This window comes from Anser anser (assembly GCF_964211835.1).
Source record: "Anser anser genome assembly, chromosome: 2".
In the NCBI taxonomy this organism is placed as follows: Eukaryota; Metazoa; Chordata; class Aves; order Anseriformes; family Anatidae; genus Anser; species Anser anser.
Genome location: NC_139721.1, coordinates 63,296,248 through 63,309,050, shown reverse-complemented (window position 1 = coordinate 63,309,050; position 12,803 = coordinate 63,296,248). Strand labels below are relative to the sequence as shown.

At 44.4% G+C, this 12,803-nt stretch overlaps 1 protein-coding gene across 2 annotated transcripts in view; it reads left to right on the top strand.

Moving 5' to 3' along the window:
• RIPOR2 (RHO family interacting cell polarization regulator 2) overlaps positions 1-10,848 on the top strand; it is a 61,931-nt gene extending 51,083 nt beyond the window's left edge. For both annotated transcript variants that reach the window (XM_083824233.1, XM_083824234.1), the window contains exons 15-22: positions 226-394; positions 1,676-1,811; positions 2,727-2,888; positions 3,526-3,684; positions 4,685-4,887; positions 6,293-6,376; positions 8,116-8,206; positions 9,227-10,848. In XM_083824233.1, coding sequence (XP_083680359.1) covers positions 226-394; positions 1,676-1,811; positions 2,727-2,888; positions 3,526-3,684; positions 4,685-4,887; positions 6,293-6,376; positions 8,116-8,206; positions 9,227-9,327 — 1,105 coding nt within the window. In that variant the 3' untranslated portion in view covers positions 9,328-10,848. The remainder of the gene's footprint in view (positions 1-225; positions 395-1,675; positions 1,812-2,726; positions 2,889-3,525; positions 3,685-4,684; positions 4,888-6,292; positions 6,377-8,115; positions 8,207-9,226) is intronic.
• Positions 10,849-12,803: the final 1,955 nt, after the last annotated feature.

Genomic DNA, 12,803 nt, shown 5'->3' with positions numbered 1-12,803 from the left:
GAGGCCTGTCCCCACCGAGCGCACGGCCGCTCTGCACCCGGGCACCACTGCTCACGTGTGACATGATGTCTTCATCACCAGGTTTCTGGCTTTCCGAGGGCTGTGTGGTCCCAGAGCGCTGCTTTCGGCTCTTCTCCCGTGCTCGTTGCCCGTCTCGCTGCGTGAGCGTGTGTCTGTCTGCCGCGGCGGCCGCTGGCCCCCACTGACCTCCTCCTCCCTCCGCAGTTACAGGCCGGAGCACCCCGAGGCCAGGGGCCACCTCAGCGAAGCGCTCACCGAGGACACGGGTGTCGGCACCAGCGTGGCCGGCAGCCCTCTGCCACTCACCACGGGGAGCGACAGCCTCGACATTACCATAGTTAAGCACCTGCAGTATTGCACGCAGCTCATCCAGGTACCGCAACAGCTCCTGTCGTTTCGGTCCCGGGCTCAGAGCTGGGAGCAGAACTGACGAGCAAGCCACGGGGCATGCAGCAGGTGCCGCCGGTGCAGATCGGCAGATGGCAGGGGCAGGCACTGCTCTGGGTGAGGAACCTCTGCCGGCTTCGCCAGGAGATGCTCCTGGCCGGGAGGTCGCTCCCTGGTTCAGGCAGCTCAGATCTTCAGTGGTAAAGCAGGAGCCCGTGGCCCCACCGGCTGATCCAGCCCCAGGCAGCGCTGTGGTGCTCAAAAGCAGAACCATTTCTGCAATGCGAGGGGGAGAATCTCTGCTTTAAATCATCCACAGAGTCTAAACCACAGCAAAGGTAGCACACAGCAGTCTCTCTGGGAGATCAAAATCATCCATTCGTACTCAAGGCTAACTAGCACAGCCTTTTAGCAGGGTTTTTCAGAACCTAAGCACGATAAATGCGATCTTAAACCTCCAGCAAGCCACTCTAGCAAGTGAGGGCATCAGGGTTTTGTTGCTGAATCAAAACGTATTGCAACTTCCCTTTACAATTATTTGGCTCTTCAACCTTAGATATAATTAGCTTTTTTTTTCAAAGGCCCACTGAAGCAATACAGAGCCATCCTGATTCCAGTACCCTTAGTGCTGAGCTGGACACTCTGCTGACTCACAAGCATGAGAAAAAGGGCGGTTTTGGCTTAAATACAAGAGTACGCTGTAAATACGCAGCTGGGAGAGGCAGGCTTGAGCTCTGTCCAGATTCAGTATGAATGATAGTGAAGTGGACTGCTGAAGAAAATGCAGATGTCAGCAGCAAGGTGTATTGTCCAGGGGAAAGCACCAAGCAAATACAGGCAGCCGGGTAGGTGATCAGAGCTGAAACATAGCAGAAAAAGAGCAACCTGTGGTTTGCCTCCAGGCAGGTACGTCCTGGAAGTCTATGGCCTATGCTATGTGAAAATCAAACTAATACTCTTTTCTGGCTTTAAGCTTTATGATGATGGATTCTTTTAGCTTATCAGAGTGTATAAATCAGAAATTATGCAAATGGGTACCCAGGCGTCTCGATCTGGACATAGACATTAAAAGTAGAGGTAACAATGAATATCAACCAGGACCATAAAAAATCACAGAAATGAGAAACATTTGAGGTTAAGGAGATCCTATGATTGCAGGCAATGAATTTGCCTTTGCGTTTCTTCAGGTAGCAGCTAGCAGCTTTTGGAGGTTTTGTTCTGAGGTTTCAATGACTCCTGTTCTTCCTTTCCCGCTTGTCTCCGTCAGCAAATTGTGTTCTCCAGCAAAACACCATTTGTGGCAAGAGACCTCCTGGATAAGCTGTCTAGGCAGATCCTCGTGATGGAGAACATTGCAGAGATCAGCACCGAGAACTTGGGAAACATTACCTCCCTTACCGATGGTAAGAGACAAGTCTCAGGGGATTTCCTCTGGAAAGGCTTTGTTTGGGCGTGTGTGCCTGCTGAAATAATCGCTGCACAGAGCTCGCTGTGACTGTGGGAAACGCCACCACAGCAAGGGACATCTCACAGTTACAAACGGAAGCAGCAGTCACCGAAGTTGATCAGGGGCCTTATTCTGTCTTAAGCACGGCTATCCTGAAATAAACAGGTGATAAGGCATCCTTATCCTGCGTGATGGGCAGGGGTAATAGCTGCAGTGGGGTGGGGGTGCTGCCACCTCTGCCACCCAAATTTGACCTCCACCTCTCTTTCCCGAGGAAAGATTGGATCTGCCTTGTTCCATCAAAGGCATAATACAATTCCTCAAACAGTTTATCCCAAAGACTATTTTTAGCCATCTCTGTGGAGAGCTATTTAGATATTTTTGTTGTTGTTGCATTTATTTTAATACCTTGGAAGAGTCTGGCAAACATGTAGTTATTCACCCTCATGAGTACTCTGGCAGGATGGGTAAATATACCGTGGTGTGTTTACTTCATCAGAAAATTAAGGTAAAATTGAGTGACTTACCCAAGGCCACAGAGGACAAGGTTACCCAACGCTAGGACAAGGGCCAGCCTCATGCAGACTATTTGTATTCCCAGTATTTCCCCTAGTATTTCATGATATTTAAAAGGATGAGACATCAGTGCCCAGAACTGGATCAGGAGCACATTTTCTCACATCTTCCTGCGGGAAATGGCAAATTTGGGGTCAGCATGTGACCACACTCTGTGAAGGTAAAGACACAGGGTGACCTACCATCCATCAGCGGGATGGGGTGGATTTCCTCCACTCCTATCACCTTTTCTATTTAGGAAGGCAGTGCTCCCGGCACAGCTTTGTTTCATCGTTCCTTTTGTCTTCTCCTGCAGCAATCCCAGAGTTCCACAAGAAGCTGTCGCTGCTGGCTTTCTGGATGAAATGTACCGGTCCTTCAGGAGTGTATCACACATCTGCAGACAAGATGATGAAGCAGCTGGATATTAATTTTGCCACCACTGTGAATGAGGAATGTCCAGGGCTTGCAGAAACAGGTACCACCTGCTGCTGCTGCAAAAAAAATGCTATCTGTCATCAAAATGGAGAACAGTTGCGTACTGGGCTTTACTCAGCTCTCAGTGCTTTCTTTTCCAACCCCTTGGGGTCTGTTTGGGCATGACTCCAAGATCCCATTTGGAAACTAATTCAACGATTCTTGAAACAGTTTAGGCCTGAAATAATCAGATCAGAATAGGAGAAAAAGGTGAAAAGAAAACATCATTTTAAGGTTTATCAGGTAATTGGAAAGCATATTCCCAAATACAGATTTGTAAGTGATACCATGACATAGGAATCCTCTTACTTAATCCTATCTATGTAATGTCTGTGCCCTGTTACAGTTCACTGGGATGAAATTTATAGGCATTCAAGTATGTCTACCTGAAGATAGGTTGCTGTTTGGGGTGGGATGTACCACATCTCGAGCTCCAACTATGTTGACCAGCTCTCCCTGGGCTGGAACAGGGGTGACTTGCTCAGAGGTGGGCATGTGCCCGCCCAGGGCAGTGGTTTCCTCCCTGTTGCTCTCCAGGACGGTGTCTGAGACTAGCTTTCTGCATGCCACACACTCAGGCAGGAATGCCAGCAGCTTTGTTCTCACTAACACGTCCTTTTGTCGGTGGCTGCCTGCAGTTTTCCGCATCCTGGTGTCTCAGATCCTGGACCGGACGGAGCCCGTCCTCTACTCCACCATGTCCTCAGAGATCATCACCGTCTTTCAGTATTACAACTATTTTGCAAGCCACAGTGTTAATGATCTTGGAAGCTATTTGCTGCAGCTTGCAAAAGAAGGTAGAGTATACAAAATATAGCGTCTAACGGGGAATAAATACATTGACATCTTCCTGTGCTCAGCACAAAATAGTTCAGGCCTGAGGATTATTTTAGAAAAGAGGGAGGAAAGGGGGCAAGGAAGTGCCTTGGTTGCCAAGTCTGACTGCACCCGAACACTTGTACATATCAAAGGGAAGGTGCTGATGCAGATACTCCCTCCGTCACTTCTGTTTCCAAATTTGAATGAGAAAAAAACTATACTGAAAGAGTTACTTTTTAGGAACCAGCTGACAGTGCTGGGCCAGGCCCAAGGCCTAGGAAGTTTTCTGTGCCCACAGCATTGATGGAGTTTCAGTCTTTCATCATCCTTTGTGGAGATGTTTTCTGAAGTGCTGAGCTCTTCTCGGGAGCCGAGGGATCACAGCACCTCAGTCGATGGCAGGCTCTGCTTCCGAGATCTAAAGAGGGAAGCAAACTCTCCACCGAGCACGCTACAGTGCAATTCCTGGCAAGCCAGGTCTTCTTCTTTTCGAGTTGAGAGGCAGTTTGAGGAACCTTGCCTAGTTTTCCCTTTTATTTGGGCACACGGGAGAGCTTTTGCTCAAAAGCCTGGAAGGAAAAAGGCACTTCAGCTCACTCCTGAAACACATTAGCCCTGGCTTTTGGTGGGAGACAACAATCTCCTAGGAAAAACTCTCACAAAGATGCCCTGGAAGTCAATACATTAGCTAGGATACTGGGTTTCCCTTGTTCTGGTGAGGATTTAAGTGCCACAGCATCCCATCTAGCCCTCATTAAGACTCATACCCTCCTTAAGAATATCTGAGAAACCGTCCCAACCTAAAGCCCAGACGGTTCCCTGTGCAGACACACCACAATGCTGCAATGCCCAGACGGGGATTTTTCATCTGTCCTTTGTGTGTGTAGTAAAAATTGAGGACTGATGGTGGGGAAAGGAACAATCAGAAATACTGAAAGGATGAAAATAGTAACAAAGACCTTCCTCTTGCGCTTCTAGCCTCTGTGGTTCAGATGCTGCAGTCCGTGAAGGATGGAAAACTGCATCAAAACGTGGCCAAAATAAATTCCAATAACCTCCCACCACAGCAAGAAGTTCTGAGAGCTTTGGCTTTACTTCTCAATGAAAATAAAAACGAAGTCAGTGAGACTGTGGCGTCACTTTTGACAGCTACTGCAGAAAACAAGCACTTCAGGGAGAAGGTAAGTGGCAGAAAATCACCGATCACACAAGGGACCAGTATAATCATGACTTTTTTTCTCCCTGTGTGTCTCAAATGTCTACATGTATAAAATAATTGCTCCAAGCCTGATTTAAACTGATCCAGAGGGATTTTCCACCTAATTCTTCTGCAAATAGGCAGGTTTATTTCTGTCATTATGCCAGTCTGCTTCTACCTGTCATTATACTAAACAGGTACCAAACCAAAATTGTGCACATACTTAACAAATGTTGCAGTCTCCATCTGTCTTCCACATTTCAACATTTCTGCTGTCCTGTCTCAGGCTTGGCTTCATGGCAAGGCTCCAGCATCATCAATGCACAAAGACATAGGCTTCAGGGTGTTTTTTGTTTGTTTGTTTTCCAAAGGAATCTGGCATCTATGGGATCTTCCAACTAAGACTGGGGTCTAGCATAGATACTGAAGGCAACAAGCAGGGCCAGATTAAACACAGAAATTAAAGAGATGGGAGAAAAGGAATAAGAAGGAATTAGGGGTTGTTTTCTACCTGTTCATGGCAGACCTTTCTCTACTATCTTCTTGTTCCTTGTCAGGATTGAGCGACAGGAAGGGCAGTTGGAAGAGGCAAGGTGGCAGAAGGAAGGCACAGGGAGGAGAATAAAGGAGCTCACTCTTTGCTGCTCTTCTCTGTCACTCCAGACCAATCTTTGCTTGCCCTCCCACTTTATTTTCCATTTTTGCAACCTCTTGGTATCTCACGCCACCCTTCCCGCTCCCCAGCTTCATGGAGGCAGCATGTCAGGGAAAAACAACCTTCTCCTGGAACGGATGTATGTAGTTGATAGCGGGTTCACTACCTACGGGAAAGACCACAAAGTGCCTTATATGAAGGCATTATGCACCCAACAGCCACCAAGTTCAGCTGCTCACACTTTTTTTTTGCTCAGCAATAGTTAGTAATTTTTAGGGCCAAGGAGTAAAGTGGTCTAGCAGCTCTTGCCAACCTTGTAATCGTTCCTTTCAGTCCCTTGGGGTTCCATCCCGTCCTGTTCTTCACTACCCCTACATTAGAAAGACCTACTCAGGGGTCAGCTCCTGTGCTGTTCAGACCTCAGGTCCCACTTGCTCTTCACTGACTCATGTAGAAAGGCCCCCAGGGGTGCCAGACTGTGCTTCTCACAGATGTGAATATTTACTCATCAAAAACTGGCCCAAGACAACACACTCCCAAGGAGCTGTAACGAGTGGCCTGGCCTGGAGCTGCTGTAAGGAGTTTCCCATCACCTCGCCTGCAGCCAGGGCTGTGCCTCAGTCCCACCTGCACACCGTCAGGAGAAGGGCAGCAAGCCCTCTCTGTCCATCAGGGTGGCAATGCCACGCAGCCACAGACATTTTCATGGCTACTCTTCTTTATCTGTTTCCAGGCCTTGATTTATTACTGTGAAGCCCTAACCCAGCCCAACCTCCAGCTGCAGAAGGCAGCTTGCCTGGCTCTAAGATACCTCAAGGTAAGAGACAAGGGATTCGGTTGTGGCACGTGGTGTTACTTTAACAAAAGGACAACTGAGAGGTGCAAACGACAAAATAGAAATTGCAATAGCAACCGCCAGAACTGGTACTGTCCAACACATAATCCAATATTGAGCATATATGAAAAACTGTTTTTCCTTGAACACGATGCTATCAGGAGTCTCTTGGAGGCGATGTCAAGGGGCATTACACCTCTGCTGCATACAGGGTGCAGTGGTGCTTTTTGGTCTCTCAGGAGAATGCAGACCAAGAGTCAGTGGTGGAAATGGGAGCCAAAGAGATGTAAGTCGAGCAGTGTGTCTCAATGCATCCGGAACAGTGAGAATGGCAATTACTGCAAAAAATATTACTGAGGGAACAGACCTCCATCTTCTGGGATCTTCAGAAAAAAAGCTAAAGCCTTCCTAGAAGATATTATTACATGTGAAGGCTACAACTGGTAGGTGACTACCACCCATGTAGATGAGCTAACCCAATTGCAGTCTCATCCTCAGCATGGAACTCAAATTGACCACGCAAGGTGCCAGCCTGCATCTCCAAGAGGTTTTGCAGATCACAGCACACTCTGTGCTGCTTGGCTCCATCATTAACTTCAGTATAAAGGTGCAGTCACCACTATGCAGTCCGTGCAGACTTGCCCTTAGTCAAGCTCAATACAGGGTGATGAGATCTAATGGCTGTGGTAGATAAGTCTCAATCAGGAGCATCGCAGGGCCCACCTACGGCCCTTGGATCAACAGATCTTACACACATACTGACTCTGTAGCTCAGAGCTTCGTCCACGTGGCATGCCACCTGCCCTTCCCTTTCACTCAGTGCTATTCCTGTCATATTAAATAACATGTCTAGAGACACCATGACAGCTGCGCTCTCCGAAGGCCTAACATTTTTGTCACAGAGCAGAACAGGATCATTCCTTGCTTTCTTCCCCAAACAGCAGAGGCAAGGCAAAAATGTGGAAATGTTGGTCATCACTGGTGTCAGTGAGGAGCCTACAGAAATACTCAAGTGACTTGGTTGGCCAGCCAAAATGTTGCTATAGATGCAGTTATGCTGGTGAGAACAGGCTTTTCAGACCTCCAGGCTTGACATGCTCAGTGTGAAACATTCCCTTGTTGCCTGTCTCCTGTCCTTCCCACTGCCATACTTGTACCTTGGCACATTTATGGCCTTGTCCCATAGCCTCTCACCCAGCCAAAAGTGTCAGGTGTGGCTGGTCAGTGATACTTATGGTTGTAGAGCATAGGGTAGAAAATTTAGAGAGACTGCACTGATAGTAGAAAATATGCCTTCTCCTAGATGCCCATCCTCAGGGGAACCTCTGAAAACCGCATTCCCCATGTTCCCAGCAAGGCCCTCCTCTAGGTACGAGGCCTGAAGCATGGAGGTTCCCATGTTGGTGTTGCAAAAAGGTGAACACTCACAGCTTGGTGCTCCAGCAGCTTACCCTACACAATTTCCTGGCTGAAGCTGGTGGAGCGAGAGACCTCACCCTACATGAAGAGGGTGAGGGCAGGGGGTGGGGATGCTGTCATGAAATGTGGCTTGTACCAGTGCCTGGTGAACCCTTTCAGGATGAGCCCAAGGATGCAAGATGGCATTTGCGTAGAGAGTGGGAAAGGAAACGCAGAGGATGATCAATCCTTCAATGCAACGTTCTGAAACTGAAACACAGTGTAACATGCAGTATTAATATGGTTCTCTTTCCAACTTCCAGGCTACTGAGAGTATTAAAATGCTGGTCACGCTCTGCCAGTCTGACAATGAAGACATCAGAAAAGTTGCATCTGAAACCCTGCTCTCACTTGGTGAGTTGCCTGCTTTAGAGCAGTACTTCATTTTCTTTTTTGACCAAGCAGCAGGTAAGATGCCTGCAAGACACAAGTGTGAGATTCTAAAATGAAGAAAAACGTGTTACCTAGAAACTTAAACAAGTTTTAAATATATGTTCTTATAAATTGTTCATTCTAGAAATCATTAAAATGAACCAAAAGGAAAGAAATTGAGCTGTCTGGCTCTGGAAGAGGAAGTAGAAAAGGAAAAATAGCAAAGGAGAAGTTGACAAAAGAAATACTTCATAGTTAATTTGAAAAACAAACAAATATTCCGTACAACGCATTTATTAAGGAAAACTGTACAAGGAAAGAGAGTGACTGGCCTGTTTTTATACCTGCTTATATCCTAATTGATGTCTCTCTGAGGTATACCACGGCCTCCTTTCACGTTCATCCTAGAAATCACATAGCTACTGTGATTGTGTTTGATGTTCTGTTAGTTCCACAAGCAGCAGTGATGCAGTGATTGCTACCCCAGAAATGCCGTGCTGATGTAGAAGAGCAGCATCTGTGTCCTGCGTCTCATATGGAGATGTGGTTAGAGTCAGTTCTTTAAAGTGCCAGGAAGCGAGAAGAGGATAAACTTTATATTGTCTAAATTAGAAGCAGATAAATAACATCTGCCTCAAGCACATTGCAGCTGCAGCTGAGCACTGTAGGTCATTTAGTAAAACAAGTTTACAGATACTGCCATCTAATCATACAAGCCACAGCTGCTTCTGTTTTGCTCTGAATAAAATCAGCAAACTAGAAGAGTAAATTAAGGAGTAATTTGAACATTGTTTTTTCCAAGTAACCCTTAAGTAACACCTTGAGAAGCACGCTTAATTTTTCCAATTAATTTCTGAAGTTGCCTTCAACAATATAAGAAATTTTAAGAAGGGAAAGCAGTTACTGGCAGGTCAGTCTTTTCTAACAGCAGAGAATCCAGTAGTTTAAATGCTGCATGGCAATGATACAGCATGCTATTATGCTTTAACGTTTTGTGTTCAGGTGAAGATGGGAGACTGGCATACGAACAGCTGGACAAATTCCCCCGGGAATTTGTCAAAGTTGGAAGTCGACGTGGAACTGAAGCTACTACAGGTTTTTAGGTGGAGAAGAACCTGCCTAACTTTAACAGTCGTGAAAGTAGGATGGAGCTGTAATTAAGCATGTGAAGTAGAAGGAATACTTTGAAGAATTCTGTGAGAATGTCCCCAAATGTAGCAATTCACATCTTTGAGGAAAAGCAAAATCTAAAATCCAGCTGAAGAGTTCCTAGTGGCTCCTCTTCGCAGCTTATGATGGAACGGTTGGATGCTGAGGAACCATACTTTCTTGACTGATTTGTAGTAACGTAATTGCAGTTATTCAAGCAAACTTCTGTGGGTTTTTAGAATCTGGCATCTTCATATATTTTATTGGGTATTATATTTACTTTCTTGAAGTTGTTGTGAAAGCTTGAGACATGATATATATCTGAAATGGACTAGTAGGAGGCTACCTGCGCAGAACTACAAAGCAGCTTTCTCTGCAACTCCGAGCCAAGCATATACTGCCTCATAGTGTCCACAGCAACACTCCAGTGGCCCACACCACTTTGCTGTCTCAGTCCTGAAATATAGAGCAAGTTTTTTTAAGTTTTGCCTCCAGAAACAGTGTGATGTAAACTCCTGAAGGTGTCACTTTAGTGACTCATACTAAATGCCCCTACTGGTCTTTTATTTCCTTTCTCTTGCCCTCCAGCAATGAACCATTATTAATCCAGAGATTTGTGAGGGGGATCAAACAACCACGTAGGTTTTGAAAAACTAAATGAAAAGGTAACGTGCATTTATTTATTCCAAGAAGTAGTGAGTACAGCTAATTGCACAAGTCCCCACAGCCATTCTGTCCTGCAAGTTACAAGCAGGATTGGATTTCATACACTCTAATTAGCGGAGGATAGCTTCTATAGAGTGATTTCAATATAAAGAACTGGAACAAACTAAAGTGGACCTTGGAGGCAGTAATAAACAGTGTGAACTGAATGCATTTGCTCCCTTCACTGCAAGGAAGAAAGACAGTGCTTCAAGCTGTTGATTATAAGCCTTAAGATAACAGAGGAGGTAAATAGGATTTAACAGAAGAGTGTTCCTGTACTGTGTTCATTATGCATGAAATGCTATTTAGATGTCAATTAAAGTATCCAAATTTGCATAGACTACATAGAAAAGATTGCAAACAATTCACATCAAAAGGAAGCCTTGTGCGCCAAACACGTTGGCAGGCAGAGTTTGTTTTGGGTTTTGTTGTTGTTGGATTTTTGTTGTTTTTTTTTTTTTTAACTGTGAATGTTACAACAATGTACATATCTGTATATTTATAAATATATATATTCTTCCTTTAATTAAAAAAGTACATTTTGTACAGGTCAAAATGCTTACTTGTTTACTGAGGGATATAGACTCTTTATACAGAAGGTGAAATAACCATGTTCTGGGTTTTGTACCACACTTGTCCCATCAGCTGGATTCTTCCAAGGTGTTCTTTTGTACTGACTTTTTTTTTTTGCCTTTAGTTTTGTGGCATTTGTACTCACCTTATTTCCTATCACGTTTAAGTTATAATAAAGATTATTTTTTAAGTACTAAGCACACCATTCCATATGTATAGTCCCTCATTCTACCAGCAACCTCTCCATTGTGAAGCTCATGTAACCATCAAACTATCGTGGAAATCACCTCCCACCCTTGTAGGTAGCGCAGTAGTAACTACCTGGTTGGAACTGGATTTGGGGCAAACACAAAGTTTCTTTCTTATATTAGGGGAAAAGACCTATAGGGAATACTTGTCTTTTCAAGCCTGATAACCACAAGATTTTATAATACAAAAAAAAGCTGAGCTAAATTATACGAAGTCAACTGCTAGATTTCCTACAGAGTAGAAATACTTTGTTTTATAACATATCAATGTTAAGACTTGCAAGAACATTAAGATCTGACAAAACAATAAAAATTAGAGCAAGTGAACAATACACATAGCAAAGATACCTGTATGAGGGCAGACAGAACTGCATCTTCTTGAGCAGTGGGAGAAATGGTGCAATACTGGCTCATGTTTTAGTATGCACAAGTGGTGCATTTTCATTTTTCTGCTGGCCGAGGGAAGGTAAGCAGCAAACTATTTTAGAAAATGGAAGAGAGATAAACCAGAAAGGTAGGAAAAATAGGGGGATGAAACAACAGTGAAAGTGACTGCTTAGTTGTACCTCTGAGGTGAACCAAAGCACATTAAATAAAAGCAAGTTTTAAACTAAAATGGTATTTTGGAATCAAGGTGAAGACTACGTCCTCTCAATGTTCCTTCTTCAATTTTTCCAAATGTGCACACCCCTGCTCCCATCCCAGAGCATCAGCAAGAAGCATACTGTTTAGAAAGAAATCTGGAATGTTCTTATATTCCCATACCACACAAAAGCTCCTACAATATATAACACCTACCAAAAAGCTTGCTTGGCTATAGTTTTTGCATCACAGAGCAGAACACAATTTTGCTAAGGGAAAAGCAATGAAGTCATCAGACCACAGGTACTGCATTCTGAACCATTGCTTAGTTAGATGAGCTCACTTTCAAGCAAACACTAGCACCCTACATTTCTAGCTACTTCTAGTTTAAGTTCAGAGCAAAACAACTGTGTGTCATTCAAGATACTTACCAAGGAAGGTTAACAAAAACAGGCTCCAAGCTTTCACCGATTACTCTTTCCCTCCTACACAAAATGAGACCTATCAGACAGAACGTGATCCTTTTCACCTTCAGAAAATTTTGCAATATGGCACAGATCTGAGGAACACAGAACTGCCTGTAAAGCAAAGAGCCAAAGCTGTAGAGAGCATAGGGTTGCTCGCACACCCCGGTACTAAGTTAAACGGAGCTTATAATATGTTTGATCTACTTTTTCTTCATTTCAAAGTGAGTTTATTAATGTAAAGCTGATCCACTACACCCTTCTAACCATTAAAAACCACATATATATAAACACACATAGCTCACACAAAACAGGCAGGAGCAAATTGTGCTCTCAAAATCAATGTGGAAATTCACAAAAAATTGAGTGGAAGTGTTTAGTTCCTGTTGTCGTACCTGACAGTCGTCACTGTCGAACCTGGCACATAGATGTATAAATGCTAAAGTTCACTTTGAGCACTAGCACTGTTTTAGGAAAAAAGTAAATAAATCACAATCATATCCTGACATGATTCATGACAACATATGGAAAAAAAAAAAATACTGCAAACAAAACCAAACAAATCCCAGTAGTTTCTGCCCTCAGTGTTACAAACTCCTGAAAAAATGAGCCTTAAACCTTCCAAAACATGAAGGCAAATAAAAAAGAGCAAACCATTACATTTGTCTCATAACTTATGTGTTCTTAAGCTCCCAGAGCTCACAATGTTGCCTTTTCCTAAGGCATTAATGCAAGAGCTCTCCTCTTTGGAGTGGAAAAAGCCCAAATGCAGAGAGGTGAATGTTAACAAGACAGACACTTCCCAGCTAGCAAAGAAAGAGCTGGCAAGCAGTAATTATAAAACCTCTTTCTTGGGGC